Source organism: Biomphalaria glabrata, chromosome 2 (genome assembly GCF_947242115.1).
Source record: "Biomphalaria glabrata chromosome 2, xgBioGlab47.1, whole genome shotgun sequence".
NCBI lineage: Eukaryota > Metazoa > Mollusca > Gastropoda > Planorbidae > Biomphalaria > Biomphalaria glabrata.
In genome coordinates, this window is record NC_074712.1 from 9,212,484 (window position 1) to 9,239,154 (window position 26,671).

Below are 26,671 nucleotides of genomic sequence, written 5' to 3' on the forward strand. Positions count from 1 at the left end.
ACTGTTAAAAAACCCAACTTCATGAACTGTATCAAGGTTAAAATGGGCATAGCAGCAACTTCTCTTCTGAAAGCAAACTCTTGTTTTCAAAATAAAATGTTTTATTTTTTTTTCTGTACACATTCTCCAATTTTAAACTATATTATAATTGTTATATATTTGTAATAATATCCTAATCCTCAAAGTGCCACATTGCAATAAAGAAACCATTTTAAATTTCTACTGATTCTATTTTCAACTAAATATACTACATCAGAAATGCGTACGTTAAAGAATTAAAAGACTTTTTAGAGAATTGATTTTCAACTAGAAGTTAGTAAATGAAGATATTTTAGCATTTTACAGATTTTGTTCAGAACAGTTATGATTGGATAAATGTTTTGGTGAAGTTTTTCATCAATATGTTTTTGTTTATTGAGAAGTTCTTAGTTATAAAAAATATAGTTTAAGAAACTGACAAAATGGTAAAGAAAACAAGGAAATAAAATATTAAATTAGAGTTAGCTTTGTTCTAGAAGAAACTTCAGTTCTAAAACAATTTGACAAATAAGAAATCTTTTATTTATATATTGACATGATTTATAACCAAGTGTTTAAATATAAAACACAAATGGAGAAATACTTGCGAAAAAATTGTATTGACCAGATGAAGGACATAATACAGTCACTTATGGTAGTAAATTAAGGACATAATACAGTCAGTTATAGAAGTAAATGAAGGACATAATACAGTCAGTTATGGAAGTAAATGAAGGACATAATACAGTCAGTTATAGAAGTAAATGAAGGACATAATACAGTCAGTTATGGAAGTAAATGAAGGACATAATACAGTCAGTTATGGAAGTAAATGAAGGACATAATACAATCAGTTATAGAAGTAAATGAAGGACATAATACAGTCAGTTATAGAAGTAAATGAAGGACATAATACAGTCAGTTCTAGAAGTAAATGAAGGACATAATACAGTCAGTTATGGAAGTAAATGAAGGACATAATACAATCAGTTATGGAAGTAAATGAAGGACATAATACAATCAGTTATAGAAGTAAATGAAGGACATAATACAGTCAGTTATAGAAGTAAATGAAGGACATAATACAGTCAGTTATGTAAGTAAATGAAGGACATAATACAGTCAGTTATGGAAGTAAATGAAGGACATAATACAGTCAGTTATGGAAGTAAATGAAGGACATAATACAGTCAGTTATGGAAGTAAATGAAGGACATAATACAGTCAGTTATGGAAGTAAATGAAGGACATAATACAGTCAGTTATGGAAGTAAATAAAGGACATAATACAGTCAGTTATGGAAGTAAATAAAGGACATAATACAGTCAGTTATGGAAGTAAATGAAGGACATAATACAGTCAGTTATAGAAGTACAGTTATGGAAGTAAATGAAGGACATTATACAGTCAGTTATAGAAGTAACACACACACAAATGTATATAAAAAAAAAGGTGAATGTAAATGGAGATAAATTTGTTGTACAAAGTTTGTAACAAGTCATACTTTTACAACTGACATTCTGTGTACAAAGGTACACAAATTTGATTGGCAGAACTTCCACAAACTAATGTATAGTTTAACTCACATTAGCATTAAGTTCACATTAGCATGTAAGTCACACTAGCATTCAATCAATCCTGTTCCAGTATCTGGAGTGAGGCATATGACTGTTGGAATTTATTTTTCTAAAATGCAGTTCAAAATCTTTAAAAAAAATAAAAAATTAAACTTTTTCCAAGCTTATTCTCCATTTTGTGTACTGTCCAATCTTGCTGATAAAATATTCTTCAAAAGGTTTTCTGAGTTCTGCCAGATCTGGTTGTTGATGGCATGATGGGATATTCAGGAGTGTGTAAAACAAATTCTTCCACAAGGCAACATTCCATTTCCTGCAGTGATTATAGTTTAAATATCAAAGTAATGAACTGAGGTCAACATTTAAAACATTTCATTATGCTAATTAAAAGGATTAAACAATACTTAGATGTGACATTTCAAAGCAAAACTTAATGTATGATCAATATCACTATTGATCAATAAAACACTCTTATCAATATTATCTTATTATAGACTACTTATTCCATTTCAAACAAATATCTAATATATAAAGTAGAATGTGAGGCGTATGTATGTCCCCATATAGAAATCAAAACAGTTTTACCAATCTTGATCAATTTGGCAGAAATGTTCCTTGGGTACCAACTTAGACCGTAGAACAAACTTAAGACCCTCAAAAAAAAATAAAGTTGTCCGACTCTATTAAAGCTATAGTATTTATGGATCTAGGCTTTGTTTACAATGTTGACATGAGAAAAGATCAAAAGGATTTAGATCTAGATATAATTTTAAGAAATACACTTTGCGCAGATAGTTGATTTCATTATATAATAAAATTAACCTTCAAATTTGTGTTTCAAAAGCATTTTTTACATAAATTAGTTCCTTATATCTGTGCCTACAGATTTCCTGATGAACATTCTTTCATTAGACAATACCGTAATGTTACACATCTTTCCATTCCTAGGTCTAAAACTCTAATTCAACTCTAAGATGATATAACTTCTCTTCGCACAGATAGTTTTATACTTTAACACATGAACATACTATAGTCCATTCATTTCATATTTTGATCAAATTAACATTCAAATTTGGTTTTCTAAAGCATTTTAAATACATTCGTTTACAAAAGCTGCGAAGCCATGTTGAGATATTCATTCATGAATCGCGCACTAAAAATTATTTCGTTTAATTGTTTACAAAACACTCTCAGTGACTATATCGACAGTGATACGCAAATAAAGACCAGCGGGTCACGGGTAAACTATGTCTAGTTCCCTATAAAACTTACCTGACAAAGTTACCAGTCATTTTCCATACCCCATGCTCCTGGTAGACATTCATGTAGGATCCAAATAAAACAACATGGATTGTGCCAGCCAAACCAAATAGATCAGTCTGAAGAGAGTGAATTGTTCACAGGTCACATCTAACAACTAATTTGCAACTACCAGAATATTACAGTGTAGAGCTATTACAAAATTTCAATAATACAGTTAAGAAAATTAAAACCCTGAGTCCAAACTATAAATTAACAGAATATTTTGGGTGTTACTAAAAACAATTATTTGACACTAAAAGAATACATGTTTCTTATTTTCACACAAAGTTTTCAAATAAATCTTTTCCATTTTATTGATCCGCTCAAGCATTCTTTCAATATATTTGTGAACATTTACATACTAGTACAACTATAGATTTAAACAAACAAAAACATTTTTTTCAGAAGTATATTTCTAGATAGTACCAAAAACTGCATGAGCAGATTAGGCTAAAATGAATTTCTAGCCTATTCTGGTACAGGTCTGGAGTCCAGTCCTGCCTCCAAGCCATGGCTGGCTTAGGGGGAAAGTCCAAATTGGTGGAAGAGGCATTAGGCGCCGCAAATAACATCCGCCTATTTATTGGAGCTGTCATGTTTATGCAGTGGGTGCCCTCGCACTGCGGCGTGAGGGACAATGCCGTGGCTGATGCTCTAGCATGAGAAGGAGCGCTGGCCGTGCCCACTTTCGAGTCACCAAGGACGTTCCAACAGGCTACCACAGTTATACGAGAGTGGGTACATGACAAATGGTTGAAATCCTGGGATGACTCCAACACTGCCAGGGAAGTCAGCACATGCGTCGCCCAAATCGAGAGGCGTACGGGACACTGCCCCATATGTGCGTACTTCGCCCGGTTCCGGCCAAATTTTGATGCCCGTTGCCGACACTGCGGGGAATCAGAAGAGACGGTGGCGCATGTCTTGCAAGAGTGTCTGCGGCTCAGCGAGCTGCGGGAAGACGTATCCAGTGGTTCACTATGTTTGTATGGAAGCTATGAGGCACTACGCCAAACAGCAGAGTTCCTTACCAGGGCACTACGGGAGACCTAGGTCTCCCTGCCTTGTCACCAATTGGAGTTCATCTCAGGTACAGGTCTGAATATGATCCTTACAGTGACCAGTAGCTCTTTAATATACCGTTAATCTTATATAATCTTATGTAATACAGACGTTACTTCAAAAAAGAAGATGATTACGTCATTGACGTTAACTAAACCGAAACTATCAGTAACAACCTGGATGAAACTAGAAAAATGATAATGAAAATATGATTACCTGGTAAGTCCATGGTCTATCTGTCCTCATCTCTATACACTGAAAGCCTGAAGTGACTACTTTGGCAGTAAAGGTTGTGCCCTTTTTGAACTGCCTCATGTCAATACTCTGGCCAAAGTCAATCAATTTCAGCAATTTGAGTTTGTTGCCAAAAATGTCTTTGGGATCAGTACTTCTTTTAACATCTGGCCTGAAAAAAATATTTGAAATGCTTCAAGAAATAAAGTTTAAAGATGAAGAACAAACAGAAAGACTTAATCATCAATTTAAAATCTATAATTGGTCATTGATTAGAGAACACACAAGCCCAAAGTAGTAACTGGCAACACAAAATTCTGTTGTCTTGCGTGATAAAAGTTAGGTTAAAAATTTTTTCGAGACTCCAAAGATTATGAGACAGAAGTAGAGTTATTCCGACATTTATGATAAACAACAAAACATTAAAAACACATAAAATTAAATATGAAAAAAAAATACAATTTGGTCAATAAATTTTTAGATCATTTTTGATCCAACATACAGGCTCATGAGGAGGAAATTGTCAGGCTTGACGTCTCCATGTATGATATCACACTTGTGAATTTGTTCAAACATGTGAAGAAGCTCAACAGTCATCAGGACAGCAAAGGGCTCAACCTCAGCCAGAAGACTTGGGACGTTCTTGTATTTGTTGACCAAGTCCTAGATACAGGAGACAAAAAAATCAATCATTTTCTTGAAACTAATGAAAGGTCAATCTAATTATTTCTTCAAGTTCACTGTAGTCAAAATAATATGGTGTACTAACAATGTGTGAAACTAATCTTGTGATGAAAAAAAAAATATTTGCAATGAAAGATATCCATTAAGATCATATGATACTTTACTTTATAATCATAAATGATAAAATGTTATCTTGACTTTGCTTTTATCACTTACTAGCAGTGAGCCTTGATTCATATAATCCATGATCATAGCACTGGCATCTCGAAAGAAACAAGACTGGTAGATTTCAATTACACTTGGTCTCTGAGAAAAATTAATATTTTGTAGTTAAATCTCAATAATTGGCTTAGTTCAAGCTCCTCCCCCCCCCCTTCCTCAGACATATAGGAAACACAATCTCAAAGATGCGTGTGAAGTTGATACAAAGAAAGGTAATAAGTCAACTTGTTGAGCAGCTGCTCTGACAATCTAGTTTCTATTGGCTTTCAACATTAGTTGTGCTGCTGAATTATACTTTGAGGATATAAAATAGGATAGACTACAGTCATCTCATTGGGAACAGTTTGTGTTTAAAATAATCTAAGTTTAACCCAGATCCTAATAACAATACGCTTCTTATTCTGCAATTGTTTAATTCCAATAATTGAAGTTGTTGAAATATTTGTGTAGAGTTTAAGAAATAATACTGCTAATTTTAAACTTTTTGTTATAACATTTTAAGACAATGAATGTGCAATCCTTGACAAAAATGATAACAAAAGAGGAACTAGTTTTAAAATGATTCAAATTAACAGAGAACTGTATCGCAAAAGAATGCTCGGTATGTATTATTTCAAAGTATTAACTTAGTGCCTTATAAGTGTGCATGATCTGATTGTCAGAATAAATGAAAAAAAGATTTTTTTTTCTTAAACTCGTAACAACCTAAAGAGATGATCTCATTTATTACAGTCACAATAAGGAATGGCTTCTTTGTTCCAACTTGAATGTGATGCGTGGATTAAAAATTTAGGATTAAAAAAATGAAATAATATCAACTTTATTTAAAATAAAATTTATAATATAAACAGGCAAAGTAGTTTTTCAGAATACAATTACCAACTATAATAAAATTTTATTGATTAAAATAAAAGAAGGATCTTTAATTTAGTTTCTGGGTATTGTCTGCTGTCTGATCTGTGAGGTGACAGTGATCTAAGTGTCAATGTTACTTACAACATCCATTGGAGACTTCAGTTGAGTCAACCTTTTCCTCAGTTCACAAATGATATAAAACTCCCAGTAGCAGGCAGGAGACTGAACCTGGTTGAAAAAGAGTTACATTTTAGACATTAAAATGACTTTTTTAAAAAAGGTATTTAAAAATTATATCACAAATATCTGTCTGCTGAAAGATGTGTTCAATATCTAACCCATTTTTGTTTGCAATACAAGCATTAAAATATATTTATTCTGATTAATAGGCAACAATAAAAAAAAAAAAGTTCTTTAAAAATTCCACTGTACATTTTTTGTGTCCGATGCATATTGAGAAGATAGAATCTAACTTTCTGTATAATCTTCATATAAAAATCCAAAGATTCATGAAATGAAGTGATGTGTCTATTTAATCTAAAATACTTTCTAATGATCTAGACTCTTGACCTCAGAGTGTCACAAGGTCATCTGTCGTCATCAAGAAGTCATAAGGCGCTATTTATGAGTGTGTATGTGTTTCGTGTGTGAATGTTGTTTGCATTTGCATCTATATTGTTATTATTACAGTAGTTACGCTGAGGGGGTCAATTGTAGTCAAACAAAATTTCCATTTGATTGAACCAATAAAAATTATCTATCTTAAAATGCTCTGTTAATAGGCATTAACAGTAAAGTTAAGTCTAAAAATCCTTTTTTTTTTCTGGCCAACATTTTATGTTGGACAGTCACACCTTTCCAACAAAGAACATAGTTATATTTTTATTTATTCAGAACGTAATGGATTTATTAATAATTAAAATTAAACAGAACTTTCTGGTACCTGAATTATTATTACTATTATTATTAATGTCTTTTGTAATAGACCGTGGGGCACACACTTGAGACCCACCTTGTAGAAGACAGGTGTAGAAGATAAAAAGAAAACTTTAATAGACCCCCTGCGACCACGTCTTTGTCTGCATCAGATGTGAAAAAATATGCATGTCGCAACTGGCTTTGCATAGTCATATGAATCACTCCACTCATCCTTTATCTTCGGAATCAAAGACATCGCCATTAATTAATTACTTGTGAATGTTTTTATTTACACACTGAGCAATGATATAAATAAAAGGAGATCCAGGGCAGAAAGATTGATACGACTAGACTGGAATATGACAGATTTATTTAAAAAGTTATTAAATTGAATAATACAAAATTGATTAATAATAATAAAGACATCTGAAGAATAAAAAGCTGAAAAAAAAAAAAATTTAAAACCCAGATATTTGGATAATAAAAGGATTTAGAAAAAAACAAACACCTAAAAACCAAGCCATCTGAAAGAAAATAAACTTAAAATCAACTGATAAATAAAAGGTAACAGTTGCTCAAGTAAGTTTCCAACTTTACCTTCAAAGCTTTGATCTCAGGTTTACTGTAGCTCTCTTCTAATGAAAGTGTTTGTGTTCGTGTGTCACTCAAAGTCATATTAATTTCTATTATCTGGTAGACTGTAGCATAGCCACCTTCACCAATCATTTCCCTAATGTAAAATTCTTCATCAGTACCTATATAGACAAGAAAAGAATGAAATCAACAACAGAACGCTCGTACATTTATTGCATTGGATCATTAAAAAACATCCACTAGTGACATACCTGGTTTCCTAAAAACTGAATTTCTAGCCAATGGTGGAATTGATGTCTTACTGGTGTAATAGTTTGGGTAGGAAGACAATGGAGGCTCAAGTTGATTTAGAATTTGAGCTGTGGAAATAATTGAGAGCATTGTTAGACTTCACACAGTATGACCTTTCAACTCAAGCTGCACTCATTACCTAGCATCTTATTTTGTCTGGTTTTAGAAGGGAAAGGTGGGGGATAAATATTATTATTATTATACATTTCTTTCTTTTCTTACATTGAAAGATCTACAATTTATATCATTTCCTACTGTGTCATGGCCATGAACTTTGGAAATTAACTTTAAATACAGCGTTTAGTTTAGCACTGGTCCCCTATAAGATACAGGCCTTTGGAAAGTTGTTACTACTTACCTACTGTAACTGTAATGAATGTGATCCATCCATTTATTTTTCCTCAAGAAATAAGCTAGTTGTATTAAGACATTGTATTTTGTTTATTGCCACTAAGAATCATGCAACACGTTGATAATATGTCGCCTGTTGATATTTGTTTCAGATGACAATATGGCTGTATGCCAGTAATTCGGTGTGCTGTCAACTTGTTATTTTAACAGTTTATATTTATTGATTTGACTTCCAAAATTGTGTCTGTATTGTTTACTTTGCTAGTCATGGTAAAGTTAATGTTTGGAAACCCTCAGAAGAAAATGAAGAAAGATCTTGACAATAGAAAAAAAAAAATCTAAAATATGAAGCACAAGAGTTTTTACCGATAGTGTTCTCATCAAAAGGATCTCTTGGGTCCAGAGCTATAGATTTAGATAAGTCATCACATGTTTCCTCTGTGTTCAGGTAGGCTGTGGTGTCAATGTGGTGGTGGCAGGAGCTATCCAGTAGAGATTTTTCAAGTCTATTTCCTTTTGTAGCACTGGAGAACAATAAGATCATACTTTTGTGAAGATTTAAGTAAATTTATGTGTTAAATAAAATATTTTAGAATACAGAGACTTGCATCATTGAAATTAACAGATTACTCTGAGATTACTTTCAAATACTCAACTTGCATTCATTTAAATTAAGTTTTAAAAAAATATGTTGAAAGAAAAAGCCTAACAAATAGTAGTATCAAAATTAAATATATTTTTTAAAAATTTTCTTGAATAAATATTTATTTCAATACATTAGTAAAATTTTTATAAGGTCTGATCTTGTTATTTTTATATGAAAAATTCCTTCTAGTTTATCTACCAGACTTTGGGTCAAAAGAATTGAAATTACAACTCTGAGACTACTAAAACTATTGTTTCCTCAACAGTCACAAATCTGGAGACTATATCAATGAATATGTTACACAGAAAGAAATTAAAATGTTTTGACGCTGTCTTCCTTGATAACAAAATAAAATGAATGGGCCAGCCTCTCTCTGGATATTCTGCTAAGGACAGCTGCAAACAGTGAGATTTGGTTAATGCAAACCGCCACAGCAGCCATACCTCTCAAGTCAAGGGACAAATGAGATAAACTGTCAAACTTACATAGGTAAGTGGCAAACATCTTCCTGATCTCTCAGCACCACTAAGTGTTGTAATGTTTCTCTGGCAGACTGCACAGCATTCTTTTGTTCTCTGGACTCGTTCTGTTCTTCATGAAGTGACTCCAGCCTAGTGCAAGCCAGTTTCTCAGTTTTCATGGTTTCACTACTTTTTGTTGCCTGGGATTGCTGAGCTGACTCTTCAGAGCTCCCTGACTCTCCGCCTTCCATGATAGGACTAAATAAAAGTTTTGGTGATTATATATTATGTATATTTAAAAAGTTTATATCAACTCTGTCAGTCTGTCTGGTAAAAAGTTTGAACATGTTTTTTCTCCCATTCTCAGATTAAGTTAAAACTTTGCATAATTATTCATTAAACCTGACAAGACATGAATCAATCAAAAAAATTAAACAATAAGTTAATTAATTGTTGGTGATTAATTATTTTGTTTGATTTCAAAATAAGGGGAATAAATTCTATTTAATGAGAAATGTGTATATGTATATGTATGGATATAGTCCCCTTATTTTGTTTTGACACATTTTTTCTCCCACTTCCCATTCTCTGATCAAATTGAAATTTTGCAGAATTATTCAGTCAATAACAATGCACAAATCAATCCAAAAATTAATCAATTAGTTAATCATTTAATACAAATTAATTAATTTTGCTTTATACAGCAGAAAGGGAGAAAATCCTCATAATTTTCATAAATGGCAGAACTTAAGGGTTCTTTCCCTTATATAAATTTTATTTTTAAAAAGTCTTCTTTTTCAATTGCTTGTTTATTATCATTATTATATCATAAAAAATATAATTTTAGAAACTCACTAATAAGTCAATTTTTTAATTTAGAATTTTCTTGAAGCAACTTCAATTAATAAGACTTTGACAAGCAAGAAGAACTAAATGCCATTAAAAAGTCTAGAACTCTTAGCACTCTACTTTTTATTAGTAACACAATCATGTGTACCATCAACACATGAATTTCCTTATTACCTCAAATGGTTGCCGCCAGACGTAGAGTGTTCTCCTTCACTGGTATGAGATGCTACAGGAACCAAAGCTGAAGACGTGAACTCCACAGTCATACCCTACACAGTAGAAAACATGTCAGTGATATAGTGGACTACTGGTCAAGAAAGACGTTAATAAGACAGATAAACTGACTTCCCTTAAACATTTGTCTAGTCCTATAAGGAAGGCTGTCTAGTTGTGTGGTATGTGCTTCATACTGTCATCGATTGCCATCTTCAGATGATCCAAAGTTCGAACCCTCACGCTGCCATGCCTTACTGCCTTAAAGGATATTTGGGTTGGGAGATCCCCAAATTTTACTAAAATATTGTGTGGCCAGTTCAATGATTTTTTTTTAAATTTTCCATCTAGTATCAAGAAACAATCTTCTAGACTTAGAAAGAATTTTTAGAGCTAATATAATCTCCCAAGAGACAGGATTCAAACTCTCAAATATTTTTATCCCTCATATGTGTAGAAAAAAAACTGATTCATTTCTTTGAATAAAACATTTGCATCATTATTTCTCAAGAGTGGAATTATTTTTAAAAAATAATTGGTTTTCTGTCATGTTAGTTAAGAAAGTAGACTTGCTTCTATATTCTACATTTCATGAATGTCTCAGTTTAAATCATGAGCCAGGTAAGGACTATTGAAAAAAGTTGGACAGGACTTACAAAACCTATAATATTTTACCATATTTCATACGTTGATTTTACTTACTGGCAAGTCAAATTCACGACCAAGGGGAGAAAGAGGACCAGCTATAGGAGTGGAAGCAATTTTATTGTGCATAGTGAAGTTCTCCAGTGGTGCTAAAGTCACGTCTGAAACAGCTTGGCCCATGATTGTAAAGTCTTTGTTTATCTGCAGCTACAAGATAGATCAAAAAAAAAATCAAAAGAGTTACAAAGCTTACAGTTTCCATGATTCTTGACAGCTGAACTATAAAAAGCATTTTTAAAAATACATACAGTTCTTTCGTCTTCGACCATTTCTAAATCATCAGAACCAGCAAATGCAAGACCACGCCGAACAGTCTTCATAACACTCCGAGATTCCAAGCTTGAAACAGAAAAGTAAAAGCAAAAGCTGCTACATGTGATAGAGAGACATGTGCCTGTGTTTCCAATATTAATGAGTTTCTATTCAAAATAATTACATTTAGAGAAGAAGGTCGTAAAAACAGCCTAATATAAAATTGATGAGGGGTCAAATGACTTGGCAAAGATATGATGGGTGATAAACTCAAAAACTTCAAGCAGAGAAAGTTAATGAAGCAAGGCCAACAGAAAAATGTCTTTGAGGAATTAATGACTTCACAGCAAGATGAAGATTTGAGATTATATTTAGCAAGAGATGAAAGACGTGCTCAGGGAAAAAGAAATGCAAACAAGATAAAGACTTCTCTGAAGGAGATTCTAAGTAGAAATACAAACAAAATAAAAACTTATCTAAAGGAGATACTAAGCAGAAATACAAGCAAAAAACAAGTCATCATGTTAAAATACTTAAGAGCTATTTTAATTTTGTTTTGTTAAATACAAAGTGATAGATTGATATCAAACTGTGTCAAAGTTGTAAGTAATTCATAGTTAAACAGAAAAAAATTGGACAGTATCATTAAACTAAATCGATTTTTGGATTTCTAAACTTTAATTTGCGTGGTGTAAAAAGAGCATGCTTTCTCCTACAATTGAATACCAAATAAAACATTTTCTGATAGCAAACAAAAAAGTTAATGAAGTTTAATTCTAACAGGGAAGTGAAATACAAATGAGCAAAAAAAATTGTATTATCAAAAAGAGGAAAATAATTACGGAGTTAAAGTTTCTTTCTAATGTTAGAACAAATATTCAATAAAGCCTTACACATGTTCTGTGATTTGTCCTTCATGATAAACCTGAAAACCTCTAAGGGCATTGGACATTGGTTGATCTTGATATATCTGTAAACTGTTGCATGCACTTGACTTTGATTGATCTTGGTATATTTGTAAACCTTTCTTAGTACTAGGCATTGTTGGTTGATCTTCATACACTAGCAAATCTTTATTTGAGCTGGTAGCAAGCATTGGTTTATCTTCATACACTTGCAAACCTTTCTTTGTGCTGGTAGCAAGCATTGGTTTATCTTCATACACTAGCAAACCTTTATTTGAGCTGGTCGCAAGCATTGGTTTATCTTCATAGACTTGCAAACCTTTCTTTGTGCTGGCTGTGAGCATTGGCTGATCTTCATACACTTGCAAACCTTTCTTTGTGCTGGCTGTGAGCATTGGCTGATCTTCATACACTTGCAAACCTTTCTTTGTGCTAGCTGCGAGCATTGGCTGATCTTCATACACTTGTAAACCTTTCTTTGTGCTGGCTGTGAGCATTGGCTGATCTTCATACACTTGCAAACCTTTCTTTGTGCTGGCTGTGAGCATTGGCTGATCTTCAGACACTTGCAAAGATTTGCTAGCACTGGTCTGTACATGTTGGTCTATCTGCCTATGATAGTAATGGGCAAAAATAAGATATAATATGTTGTGGGATATTTTGTTTTTTTTAAATACAATCTCTCAGACTTAACACAGAAAGAACACTTACTGGCTATTATCTATGTCACTGTCACAATATATCTGCAAGCCACCATGAGCACCACTCATCAGAGGGCCTTTTTCAGTTATTGAATGTAGACCTGATTTGAGATTTAACCTTTTGACTGGAGGGGCACTACTACCATCATCAATGAATTCCAGAGGTCTTCTGGATCCAACAGAGGGATTCCCTTGTGTTGAATGTAACACAGACACTAATGAAATAAAAATATTACATGTTCGGATTGTCAGTACACACATTATAAGTTAATATTTTATGACTAGAATCTTGAAATTAACACAGACCTATATAAATGAGTTTTTTTTTTTATTAAACAAGCTTGAGACAATAAAAAATTGAGAAGAAAGAATGGTCAATCTAATATATGAAATGCTCTTAAAGTTAACAGTATGTAAAGTTTCCCTTTGAGACACATAGGTCTAAGAGGCAGATAATGTCAAAGTTCACTCATTACTGTAGTCCATTGTTCAAATGACTTAACTGCGCTTACATTACCAAAAGATTTCAGATTACAGCTGGGTGAATCAAAGAGATCCTAAGATCCAGAGTAAATAGATACCATCCTCTACCAGGATTTGGTTTTAACCACACAGCCACCATACTTTGTCAATCATATACAAACATATAGAGAAAATAAAATAAAAAATCCAAAACCAAGCTTTTATTTTTTTTTAAATACTTTTTGGTCGTTTAATTCTCCACAGGGCAAATGTGCAAAGTGCCACAGAAATGTCTTTTAACTATTAAACAATTCCAATGGCATCTTGAAGTAAGTTAATCTCCTTTATTCATTGTGCTAACCAGATTACACCTCCAGAAACCACTTACCTTAGAAACAGGTTTCTATTTCTCCTGCATTACAATTATGCAAGGAAATATTTTTCAGTCAGGTTCAGATACAAACATTCAATTAGTTAATAAAACTGCACTTCCCAGTGCCTCTGGTTGATGAAAATAGTTGTCACCATGACCAAGGAATGAACTTAATAAAGTTTATCAGATTGGTTCAAACAAAAAAAAGGTCTCACCATTACTTTCTTCTAAACTGGTGGATAGACCAGAATTGTTGAATGGTGCACTGAACATACCCATCACACACTGCATCGCTTCTTTTGTACAAACTGTTGGGGATGGAGCTGTGTGCTGCAAAGGAACAATGTCACTATAGTATAAATATGTATATATATGTATATAAAGAAAGAGAGAAATTTGTAGAGCATAACAGAAATATACTTTTGGCTAGCTTCCAAAATGGAACCCTAATACTAGCTCTAAGTCCCTTACATAGCATTGTATAGAGACTTGACTGGAATTTTTTACATCATTGTTAGACTTTTCTTCAAGCTTCTTTACCTTCTATCTTTCTCTAAATATTCCTAAATTGTGTTCTTTTACATCAATACCTCTCCAAGGTCTAGCAATAAACACATTTTTTTTAATTACACATATATTCAAACACATTGGTCAGCCCTCCTCTCTTGGCTTGTTCCCTGACAAGCTCTCTCTTCTGACTTAGGCACAAAAGCATGACAATTGTTATTATTAGGATTTAAATGATTTGTTTTCTAATCAGTTCACCATGGATATTAAGAGTGCAAGTTATAACCCTAAACATTTTAGAATCATTTACTAGACATTAAGTTATCTATTGTGACTTTTAAATAGCACTAAAAGAAGAAAAAAAAATTATTAGGGATATATTTGTACAGAATTTTTTTGTTTCTTTTTATTCTCTTTCTATTTGAACAACTTATGTTAACATTCATGAAGAAAAAGTTGACTAGATCAAATTTAAACTCATGTTTGAGAGTGCCCAGTGGCAATGAAAAACTTTCATATCTGCCTTTTAAAAACTCTAGATGTCACTGTAATGAAGTTGTTTTGTTTTTTTTAATGCAAAACTAGATTTAGTAATAAAATTGTAGTGACACAACTCATTGCATAGGTCTTCTGTTTTGTGAGGTAAAAAATTTCTCATTACTCAGAAATTTGTTTTTTTTTAAATTTCCATAATATTGTAACTGAAGGCATCATATGTGATGCATGACAAATAAAACTATAATGGTCCTCCCTAAAACAATCTGATGACCAGACCTAGATCAAAGTGTCTCAACTTATTAAAAGTCTTGTTACCTTTTTCTTGACTGAGAAACTGTCTGGTGTCTTGCCAAGAGATGCGGACAGTGAGTCATTGCAAGCTGCTAAATGAAAGCTTTCTTGGGATTGGTTGATGTGTTCATGGGATGAAACACCTGGCGCTTGACCTACTGGGACCTTGCTGGAGCTTGCTGGACATACATGGGCGACTTCATTCAATTTCATAATTGAAGGTTTGAAAGATTTCAGAGAAGTGTTGCCAGTCAGTGAGGAATATGTGGACAGACTGTTGAACATGGGGGTTCTTTTAACACTGGTGTTTTCTGCAAGCATAACATAGCAGTGATTGATTTCAACATGTTTTATAATGAAGCTTTCTCCCCAGCATAGAGCAATCTACAATCTTTCAACTAAGAACAGTACACACACCTCTGTTAAATTACCATCTTAAGAAAATAAATCCCACACACCTACCCCTTTGTAGACACTGCGCCCACCCTTATGATACCATAAACCATATCCTCTTTGAATGTTCCTTCCTAATCCACCTTATGCAGGCCCTACTACCACTACAGCCCAACATAACCAACAGTTAAGAACCCTAACTTTCACAGATGTTTGAAATTAAGACCTTTGGTTTGACAGCCAGCTACTTTAAAGCTTAGGACATCAAAGTTTTTGTAGGAAAATTGCTTTTTATCTTATAATATAGCAAATATTAGCAACAGATTTTCATCAAAAGTAAAAAGAAAAAAAATTTAATTGAAAAAAAAAGGATAAAGAATCAACATTTTAAGTACTCCACCAATAAATTTAAAAGCGTAATTAAAAGTCTAAATTGATTTAAAATGCAAACAGGTAATACCTTTTTTGATGTCCTCTTTCTTGTCTGAAGATGTAAGCGATGATGATTCACTGGGTAGACTGATGGACGACAATAAATTTGTTGGTGTTTGGTTACTGTTGGACAAATCACTCACTGAGTTGGTGGATTCAGTTGATGGTGTTGAGGTTGTTGGTATTCTGTTAGAGAAGGATGACAATGAGACATGCAATACTTTCTCTCTAGAGATGTTGGTATTGTAGTAAAATGATTCGTTCCTCAAGATTAAGTGCTTGCAACTTAAAAAAAGGTACTAAACTAGTATAACTATGGGTATCTGACATAAATCTACAAAAAAAATTGACATCTAAAGAAAGAAAACTTATTTGATAGCTGGAGAATATTTAGCTAGCAGTTAATTTTGTTTACATCAAATGGTAAACATTTGATTATGGCACTATGAGTAAGGCCTAATAAACATGCTCTACTTAACTCTGTCTGTTGGATAAGTTATAAAATAACTTCACTTTAAAAAAAAATGTATCAGAGTAAATAGATTTTTTTACAGAAAAAAAGAAAATTTTGAACACTTGGCTTATTCTAAGCAACAATTGCATATTTATTTGTTAAAGACAAAATTTAAATCCAATAATGTTTTATTATTTTCCATTAAAAAATCTGAATACAAAAAATTATTTGTGAGCAAATATTTTTTTTTACAGTACTATCAAACTAAAAATAAAATTTTATATATGGGTTGTTTTCTAATTTACTACAGGTTTAATTAGGAGTTTTAGTTTTTGGCACATCAGCACAATTTAGGCCATGTCGTGCCCGTGGTTTAATTAGGTCAGACAATATTACTGAAAGCAAAAAAAAAAATTGTCTAGTAAAAAACAAGCTGATAGAAGATGTAAATGGAACTGACTGTGCACTAGCATTGCTGCATGAGGAAGTGTTTACTGAGGCAATCTGGGATGATTCACAAGACGATGGCTGTCTTTGTACATGCACGATAGGTTGACTTGGTACAACGGCCTGCATTGAACTCTGGACCTGGACGTCTGATGGTAAGCTGAATACAAAAAACGACTGCACTTTCAGCACAAAACTATTATGAATTGGTCAAAGTATTAATGAGATATTCACCATTGGAGACAAACAACATGAATGCTTAACTTTAGAGGTGTTTACATTCATAATTTGCTGTATATGAGTTGGACTAATTCTTTTTCAATTCTTATCTTCATTGGTACATAAAATATTGTTTTTTATTTTTTTTAATTTTTTTAAAATTCTATCAATTAGAAATATTAAGAAAGTTTAAATGCACGTTAGACTATATACTTCAATAAAATGTAAAAAAAAAACTATGTATCTTTAAATCAAGTATACATAGTAGATAGAAATACAAAGTTTTTATGAATGTCTCCTGGTGAAACGTAATGCACTGAAATTAAATCAAAACTATTGTTATTGTTTAACTCTATCTCTCCATAATTATTTTACGTGTTCAAAAGGAATTATTCATTTTTCCCATTTGTATTTTACTAGCCTGTTACGATTAACTTCAATAATGGTTTTCTTTTAATCAGAAAATGTTATAATTGGTATAGATAAACGCAGGCCTTTTTTATATTGTACAAAGTAAAGTTTAAAAACTCAAAAATTAAGTTAACGATGGTACTGTCACTCAGGAGAGAAAGAATTAAAGAATAGCATGTCAATGTAACTGAGTCCCAATAAGATCACACACCTGCTTCTTGTAATTGCCATCATTGGGATCATGGCTTCTAATCTAGCCAGTCGTTCTTCTGTTTCTTTTAACTGTTTTCGCAAATCTTCCTCTGTCTTCTTGCGCTCCTCTGGATTCAATTTTGTAAAAAAAATAAATAAACATGTTTCTCAAATACTATAGACACAGCAACAACACAAAAATCAACAAAAAGCCTGCTATTTTGTTTTACACATCCAGATCAAGATGCTATAATTTTATTTAATGAATTATTGTAAACCTGTTCCCCCCCCCCCCCCCTTTTACTATTTTGTCCACATGGGAAATAATTCGATATTTGTTTATGCTAGAGGGCGACGTAAAATGACCTCTGGAGTGTATTAGCATGTTTAGGAACATTATAGTTTTTTTTATTTCTCAATCGAGGATTGTTTTCATTTTTTTTGTGTTAGTGGATTGAGATATGCAAATTTGATTTTGGATTATTGTAAAATTATTTCTTTTATCTGGATTATTGACTCACTATAATTGGATTGAACTTCAGCAAGAAGTCTGCTGAGTGAAAGTGGCGTCCTGGGAATTGGTGACTTATTTTTCATTGTTTCAAACTAAGTCATAACAGAATTAAATCCTATTTCTAGAAAAAGTCAATATTTAAATACTGTTGCCCCTAGGTGGCACTGCAGTCAAAATGTCAATTGGTTTGTGCTCTAGTCATAGCTTGCTTTTATTGTCATATTAAATTCACCAATTACTCTCAAATATATAATTCTAGTGATGTAATTATCTATGTTCCATGTTTATCCATCATTTACTGTTTCAGCACTAAGTTTCACTTAGCATTTATATTTACAGTTTTAATGACACAAAATTATACACCCTTTTATTTTCAAATTAAATCAAACATTATTACGTTTTGATTATTTACATTTTAATTACAGGTGTATGCGTTCTGTTATGTCACTTTTTTTAATTTTTATTTCTGAGTAGAAATGTGTATGTATTCAGTGGGGATTAAAAGATATTTACTTTGCACTAGCCTATATATTTCAACTGAACATTTTTTACTCATTACATAGACATGTACCTTCTTGTTGAAGTCTCCGAGCTTCTGCCTCTCTTTCCTTCTTCTCCTTCCAGTACTTGATGGCCCTAAGCTCCTCAAAGCTAAACTCAGACAGACCATTGTAGATTTTATCTTTCTGATACATAACAACTTCATTGCTAGGCTCTTTATTTTCTTGTGGCCTGACACTGCTTAGTACATCTGTCTTGGGTGCTTTGTGACAGCTACAATCAAACGATACAATTACCCAACAAATCAGATATATAGAACTTCACAGAATAGGGACCAAACTGTGGGAGATGAGTGGACAAAAAAATATAGAGGTGCAGATCTTGAGAAAGTGGAGATGGATTGGTCTTAGAAAAGATACCAACAACAAAGCTAGACAGGCCTTAGAGTGGAATCCCCAGGGCACAAGACGCAGAGGAAGACCAAAAAGAACGTGGCAATGCAGTGTACTAGATGAAGCCGAGAGGACAGGAAAGAGCTGGAAAGCCATTAAAAAATTATCAAAAAAACGTGGAGAGAGGCATGTTTTTACTGAGACTCTATGTTCCATGAGGAACACAAGGGAAAGAAGATGATGACATAATAGGGAAAAAATCATGAAAACATTTTAAAAGAAAAAAACAACAACTATTGCTAGAACAAACTCTTAAGATTGAATAGTATAGATAATCTCTTGAAGTCAACTGCGCTTAATATATCCACAGGTTTAGAATAATTTACTTATAGATTACTTATAGATTTTTAATCGTTTTTTTTTTTACTAGTCTTAACCCTATTTTGGGATTCAGCTATATTACTCAAAGTTGAAACAAAACATTATCCAGGAACATTAAAAAAAGACTACAAACTTACTAATAACAGGATTTATGTTTTCCATTACTTTTTCCTCTTTTAATTAAATACATAAACATTTGTTTACTTCCCATTTGTAATCCAGACTTATATTGGTCTACTGAAGAGTGGTCAAATTCAAAATTTAACTCAATATATCTAGAACTATGTTGAAGCTTTGAAGTTATGAAAATTAAGTTATTCAGATTTTATAGATGTGGAAAATAAAAACATTTGATTCACAAGGACAGTACTGAATCCTCTATCATTCTAACCTAATGTCCCAATGCAAGGCAGCATGAAGCAGGATGGTTTAGCAAAGCCATTATGGCCGAAAAATGTTTTAGTCATATTATTTATGTTCATTTTATTGTCTTTAAAAAAGATTGTTACATGTTTTGTATGTATGTTTGTGTTCAAATGTTTTTTTTTTACATAAAGAATAAGTTATGATATTTTTTTCCATTTGATTTGGTATTTAAGTTTGATGTGTAGTTATTGTTATATCACTAATATTATAATGTGTGTGTTGCAGGAGATTTCAGCCAGAAAAGTTTGAACCGCGGAACCATTGATACAGCATGTTCCAATCTCATTCAACATAACCAGACAGCCATTCATAGTTCGCAAGAAAAAAGCGTTTATGAAAAAGTCAAAATTATCAAAACTTTTTTTTTCAGGGGGAAAAAACAATGTTCATGATAAAAAAAAATATTGTGTTTTATCAATTATTGACAGAACCTCTCATGCAATGTTGTATATCCAGGCAGACCTCTTACCTGTTATTTACAGCTGAAAATTTTACATATACAGAGGAAGAAGAGGGAGTCAGTTGATAAGTGTGGTTATGGCACAATGGTTCTTTTTCTTTTTCATAAAGTTTTATTTCATAATCATGGTAAAATTACTGAGTCAGTTCAACTATTATGTTTCAACATTTATTTATGTTTCAGCATATTCTTTATAAAAACAAAAATTGCTACAAAGTGGGAACAGATAGGTGACATTAACTGACATTCCAATTAAATTCAGAACCTTGAGTCCAAGCAAGATGGAAAGATCTTCAGCTCAAACAAAACATCTGGCCATTCAAACTAAGTGAAGAATAACAATGCATTAATCATATTTTAAGACTATTAAATCTATTACCTTAGTGGCTGTGTGTGGCTTATTATTGTTGTTTTTCTTGGAGTTCTGTAAAGAAAAAATATTTAATTTGATGTACAATGTGAAAACAGGTCTGACTGCTTAATAAAATCATTTTTAAAATCTGATTATTTATTTATTTTGTAGACATTTATGAGAACTGTCCAAAGAAAAAAAAACACTTCATGGTAAGGAAACAAGGATATTTTCTACAGTTGAACTGTGAGCACTTACATGATTGCCTGTTCTTGAGATTCTTGGTCCACATGGATCTCAAATGGACAAGCCTGGGCTACACTTGGGACTGTACCTGGCTTCTGTTTCACCTAAATAATCAATAGTTGAATAGTGAACAATCACTGAGAGACAATTTGTGCAAACTTTAAAATGTTACACATAAATGACAAAAACTTTTTTAATTAGCAACTATCTCTGATAAACATGATTTTTTAATTATTTTTTATCAAAAAAAAAAAATGTTTTGGATTAAATACTTTGGCATTGGACCAGACTCCGGGTTTCTTCTCATTTTCAACATTGTCTATATGTTTGACTGGCAAGGACTGCCATTCATGAGTTGGCAATGGCTGGTGCTGAGAGGCATTCTCACTATCACAAAAGATGGGAATCCCCTTAGCAGGTAATTGTTTAGACACTGAGGCTCTTGAATCTTTCAGACTTCCAGCTGATCCTGTGGTATTAGTAATAAGGAAATACATTTTTAATTTTTTTCCCCATTAAATCTTTGATTTAATCCTGTCCCCTCCCCTCCCCCCAAAAAATACAGAAAAACTAACCAATGACAACAGATCCAGTTCTGGTTACCCCCACGCCACGAGATGCTCCTTTAGGCTTCAGTCGACCTAGTGTTATTCTTTTCTCTTCATTTTCATCCAAGCTGAGTCCTGGGTTTCGACTCTCCACCATCTGGAGACGGATGTTTTTAGCAACTCTACTCTGAAATTGTCTACAACAATAAGCCAGATTTTAATAAGAGTACATTTCCTACGTTTGCAGCACTATTATGCATGTTATTGAAAATAAATCAACATAACAGCGAAAAAAAAAAAAAAAAGATGTTCACTGGAATTAGTTATTTTAAACATCTACATGAATAATTCAAAACCATAAATTATGACTATGACAAAGGACTGTTACATGTTTTCACAGGTATAAAGAAAAAAAATGATTCAGAATTTATTTTAAAAATACCCAAGAAGAAAACCCAGAACTCCTAAGAAGATAAGCTGATAAAGAGAACAACTAGTTCATGCTAAACCTTGGAAAGCAGTTATGTGTGACTTTTTAGAGGAATATTCAAAAATATATAATTCTATTAATGCAAAGAAAATGAAATTTCCATTATCATTTTATGTTTAAATCTTAGATGAAAAACAGATTACACATTTAATACATTGTGAAGAATGGACTATATAGCAAAGAGAATACATACTGATGTCTTTGTAGCAAGAGATCCCTTGGCTGTGCACATTGCTTCAGGCCATTATTGTATACTTGATCTGCTGACTTCATGTCACCTTTTCTTTCCACTGCTGAGGCCCATTCAACATAGAGCAAGGCCACTCCCAAACCAATGCTGTTATCATACATATATTTGTACACATCTACTGGGTCATCAGAGTAGCAAGCCTGAAAACATAGTAAACAGGTCAACTGAAATTTAGTTTTGTGCTTTGACTGAGTGAAATAAAAACAAAACTACATTTTTTGGATTTGTTCCCTTAACAAGGATTAGAGAGAAAAAAAAACAAAAAAACTGAATCAAAACAGAAAAGCTTGAAAATAAAACATAAAATAAATTAAAAAATAATAATTTTTTAAGTCTATGGGAAGGGGTGGGGGTATTATTTTAAAATATTTTTTTAAGAGTTATGAGAACCTCCCTTGTAATCTTACATTAATAACATGGTCTTCATTCTGATTATGTACAAAATAAAATGACCACCTAGATACAATACAAACACAGTCTATAATTGCATAGATTTCAGCAATATAGTAACATGCAGTATTAAATAAAATAAATGTCAATTTAATGTGATTATGTACAAAATAAAATGACTACTTAAATACAATACAAACACAGTCTATAATTGCATAGATTTCAGCAAAATAGTAACATGCAGTATTAAATAAAATAAATGTCAATTTAAGTCACTTAACATATTTATCACAAATAATTACAAAGCAAACTTACAAATTTTGTCCATAAACGAATGTACCGCACATCGTTTAAATACTTCTCATTTGTCTGATACTCTCGAAGGCATCTCTCTATCAATGTAATCTGTTGTCCATCATGGCCACCCTTTGGGAAATTTTGTTCAGTCCATTTGATATATCTTTAAGATATGTATAGAAAGAAAATTATGCTGATAAATTCTGAAACAGTGTAAGGGACAGTTGGAGAGAAGAGACAAAATAAAGGTAATAGTAATGTTTGTATACTATGAATGAAACAAAAAAACAACATAAAGTCACTTAAAACAATAGTATGAAAAAAAACATTTTCAATGAAAATAATGTCAACTATCCTTATATTAATGTCAACTATCCTTATATTAATGTCAACTATCCTTATATTAATGTCAACTATCCTTATATTAATGTCAACTATTCTTATATTAATGTCAACTATCCTTATACTAATGTCAACTATCCTAATATCAATGCCCATTATTAAACAAGTAACTAGGTTGCTTTATATGTTGTTGTTTGTTTCACACGTGTATTATAAATATAAACTCCTCATTATGTTGTTGTTTGATGGCGCTGCGCATGTTTTGAACCCAAGACCATCAAGACAACAATCAAGAGCACATACGACATGACAAGACAGCCATGTAATGGAAGCAAGGTAAAGAATGGCAGCAGAAGGTGGACAAGGGTCTAAATTCTTTGCTAAATGGTATACTCACCTGTCCCAGACATCAAATGGATCATCACCACTATACGTTCGTAATTCTACTTCAAATTCACTGCAAGAATAAATAAAATCATTGGATCAATTAGAAGCAATAAAAGATATTGCATTATTATGTTATAAAAATTGACATGATTAACAAAAAAATAATCATACTTAAAAAATGGGTCGAGAATCTCAATTTATCCACTATTCTATTGATGTAACATTTGATATTTTTAATATTCGTCTGATATAATTTAATAAGACTAATCCAGATAACTTATTAGACCTGGATACAAGGAGAAACAACTCAACATTCTACAATCCAAGTCTACATGCCTATATCATGTAGTATCATGTACTGTGCAACCTACAATGTAACTCAGTAGGCTCTGCATTATCTAGTATCTAAACCACACGTGAAGGCCAGGAATTAACTGGTTTTCAGAGGCTATTTTAGACGTGTGCCGTTGGAAGATTTTTTAGGTAATGATGGGCTTAAAACCATTACCACTTCTGACGTTAACAACCTTGCGCAAACGGGTCTTCCCAGAATCTTTACAGTCCTCAAACAACGCCACCTTCACTGGCTCAGACATGTTGCCGGATGGAGGACAATCGCATCACGAAAGTCATTCTCTTTACAGGTAACTTGCGCATGGCTTTAAAAAAAAATGGTTGCCCCACCTCCGTTACCTAGATGTAATAAAACCAAACCTCAAAACAGTGAATATTGATACCAACCATTGGGAAGACAAAGCCCAAGACTGCACTAGATGGAGAGAGACGATGACCAAGAAAGCTATGGACAGTGAAAAATCATGGGCCTCAGCTCTGGAAGAAAAGCATACCACACGAAAAATGGATGGCTCCTCTATCACCAAAGTGAAAGCCACCTTAACCTGCGATATATTTGGACTGGAGTGTTATCCAAAATAGGGCTCCACAGTCACATAAAAAAGTGTTTGAGATAAACCATAAATAATCGTTCTATGACTGAAGGAGGCCAAAAACATTATAGAGATTCTAGATCTATGACTTAAATGACTAGATCTATGATCTATAATCTATATGCTCTAATAATTAATATAGCAAGAATCTTGATCTACTATTCAAATTAGTACCTAGACTAGGCTGGATCATGAAATAGACCTAGTCTAGCATCTAGAACATCTAGATTCATACTAAAGTCATTTTAAGAATCTATATTAGACTATCATTAGATTTATAAAATGTATTAAATAAAAGATTCTAATCTAGAAGTTGGTTAATATGACTAGACAGACTAAAGACTTAGAAGATTAGACTACGATTCAGACTACACTGACTACAGTCTACAGTCTACACTAGTCACTACATTTGACTGCAGACAACAGTAATTTGAGTTTAAGTCTTGAGACAAGTCATGAAGTTGGATGGCTGCCTGGTCGTGCGGTTTGCGCGCTGGATTGTCGTTTGGATTTATCGATGGTCAGGGTTCAAACCCTGCCAGCTCCCATCCCCCGTCGTCCTGCGGGAGGTTTGGACTAGGAAGTAAACTATCTTCAACTCTGAAGGAACATCCGAAATATGTAAAACATTTTGCAAACATTTTTTTTTTAGTTGAGTCTAGATTCTAGATCTACTTTCTAGAATCTAGATCTATACTATACTAGATTATATATTATATATAAATAAATTATATAGTTATTATATGATTATATACTATTATATAGATTATATTTAATAATAGATCTAGATTCTAGATCTAGATCTAGATCTCTGATCTGGAAATGGAATTCTGGATTATAATTCTTTCCATTCTAGAATCCATTATATTAGTCAATTTAGATTTTAGTTAGATCTACTTAGTTCTAGTACTTCTAAGTTCTAGAAACTAGATTCTACTAATTACTACTTTGACTTGACTTTACTAGATCTAGATCTAGTCTGACAAACAACTTACAAATGTCTAGTCTAAGACACTCTAAGACTAAGTTAACTTTAACTTAATGATAATAATAATGGTGTAGGTAACTCAACTGTAGTAGATCTAGATCTATAAATGACTAGACTATATCTAATATAGATAAAAAATTATCTAGATCTACTAATGGTCTAGGTCTAGTCTAGACATATCACATTCACAGTATGATGAGTATGAGTATCTCAGTCTCATTTAGAATCTATACACTTGAGTGAGAAGTATACAAGTCAATTATTTACTTTTGTTGATTTTTCAATGTATGTTCCTCTTGATCCGAGTGCAGGGCAGCCGCAAGAAAGGACATAGAACGTCCTTCTTTTAATGGCTGGACGTTTTCTTTACTAAGCTCCCATTCGTGGTCTTCTTGTTCCATTATATTTAGGTAGATATAGTCAAAAAAGAAGTAAAGAATCTAAGACTTGAAAAAAAAATTAAATATGCCGCTGTTAGATTTGTTCGAATAACAATAGAAGACATTAGACTGAACCTGATTCGCGATGATTGGATGGTATTTTTAGTACGCAAATGGGGAAACAAATCGGCTTATTAATTTTTCGTTATTTAACTTCGAATAATAGCATTAATTAAAATACGTGTATAATAAGTATAAAGAATTTTAGCTTTTTCTCAAGTTTCCTTGCTTGAGCAGTGGAATAATTAAAGTATTAAAGATTAGATCCTTAGTTTGTGGTGAAGATAGTATGAGATGTTGCATACAACCAAACAACAGAGGTTGACTCGTATAGATATCTAAGTACTTAGGGTAAAAAAAATAATAGATGGTTGGAGAAAACTGTGGAAAATCTGGAAGAGCTCTAGTAACATCAGCTTCCAACTAAAATTAAGCTGTATTCTTCGCTAAAGGTCTAAAGGTCTTTGTACTCCTCAATAATTGTGAAAGCCGAGGCTGAAAGAAGAATTCAATACTTAGAGAGTAAATGCTACAGAAAATTGCTAGGATAAAAAATGCCAGGAAAAGAAGACAAATGGACTGTACAAATCAACACTCTTGTTGGACAAAAAAAAAAAAAAAAAAAAGGGAACTCCTCAATACTGTGAAGAGACGGGTTGGTCACATTGTGGAACATGACTGACTGTTAAAAGTCATGGTGGATAAAGAACGAAGAAAGGCCAGATCAGATAGGATCATCCAAAGAAAATTAAAGCTAGCTGGACAACATAAAATTAAAAAAAACATAAACAATATTTTTT

General features: G+C 32.5%; 1 protein-coding gene across 2 annotated transcripts; it reads right to left on the reverse strand.

Moving 5' to 3' along the window:
• Positions 1 to 538: 538 nt before the first annotated feature.
• On the reverse strand, positions 539 to 25,940 carry LOC106054704 (mitotic checkpoint serine/threonine-protein kinase BUB1-like). 2 transcript variants are annotated; one of them, XM_056019012.1, is made up of 29 exons: positions 25,699 to 25,940; positions 23,507 to 23,566; positions 22,786 to 22,930; positions 22,024 to 22,220; positions 21,368 to 21,537; positions 21,065 to 21,261; positions 20,805 to 20,896; positions 20,574 to 20,618; positions 18,606 to 18,808; positions 17,540 to 17,648; positions 16,712 to 16,858; positions 15,826 to 15,983; positions 14,997 to 15,283; positions 13,892 to 14,006; positions 12,852 to 13,056; positions 12,129 to 12,752; positions 11,232 to 11,322; positions 10,981 to 11,130; positions 10,240 to 10,334; positions 9,241 to 9,474; positions 8,476 to 8,633; positions 7,719 to 7,826; positions 7,471 to 7,628; positions 6,097 to 6,183; positions 5,095 to 5,184; positions 4,697 to 4,857; positions 4,177 to 4,366; positions 2,869 to 2,975; positions 539 to 1,909 (listed from the first exon to the last, which is right to left on the reverse strand). In XM_056019012.1, exons 1-29 carry the CDS (start codon positions 25,830 to 25,832, stop codon positions 1,744 to 1,746), a joined length of 4,683 nt encoding a protein of 1,560 aa, XP_055874987.1. In that variant the 5' UTR covers positions 25,833 to 25,940; the 3' UTR covers positions 539 to 1,743. The 2 variants fall into 2 exon arrangements, with proteins under 2 accessions (XP_055874987.1, XP_055874988.1); XM_056019013.1 differs by lacking the exon at positions 12,129 to 12,752.
• Positions 25,941 to 26,671: the final 731 nt, after the last annotated feature.

Excerpts from the sequence above, each read along its gene's own strand:
- LOC106054704 (XM_056019012.1), bottom strand. The coding sequence starts at position 25,832 with ATGGAACAAGAAGACCACGAATGGGAGCTTAGTAAAGAAAACGTCCAG. Across the intron at positions 10,335-10,980 it reads GTCGTGAATTTGACTTGCCA|GGTATGACTGTGGAGTTCAC; the intron begins GTAAGTAAAATC and ends TCTACTGTGTAG. Across the intron at positions 8,634-9,240 it reads GATGTTTGCCACTTACCTAT|TGCTACAAAAGGAAATAGAC; the intron begins GTAAGTTTGACA and ends ATTGTTCTCCAG.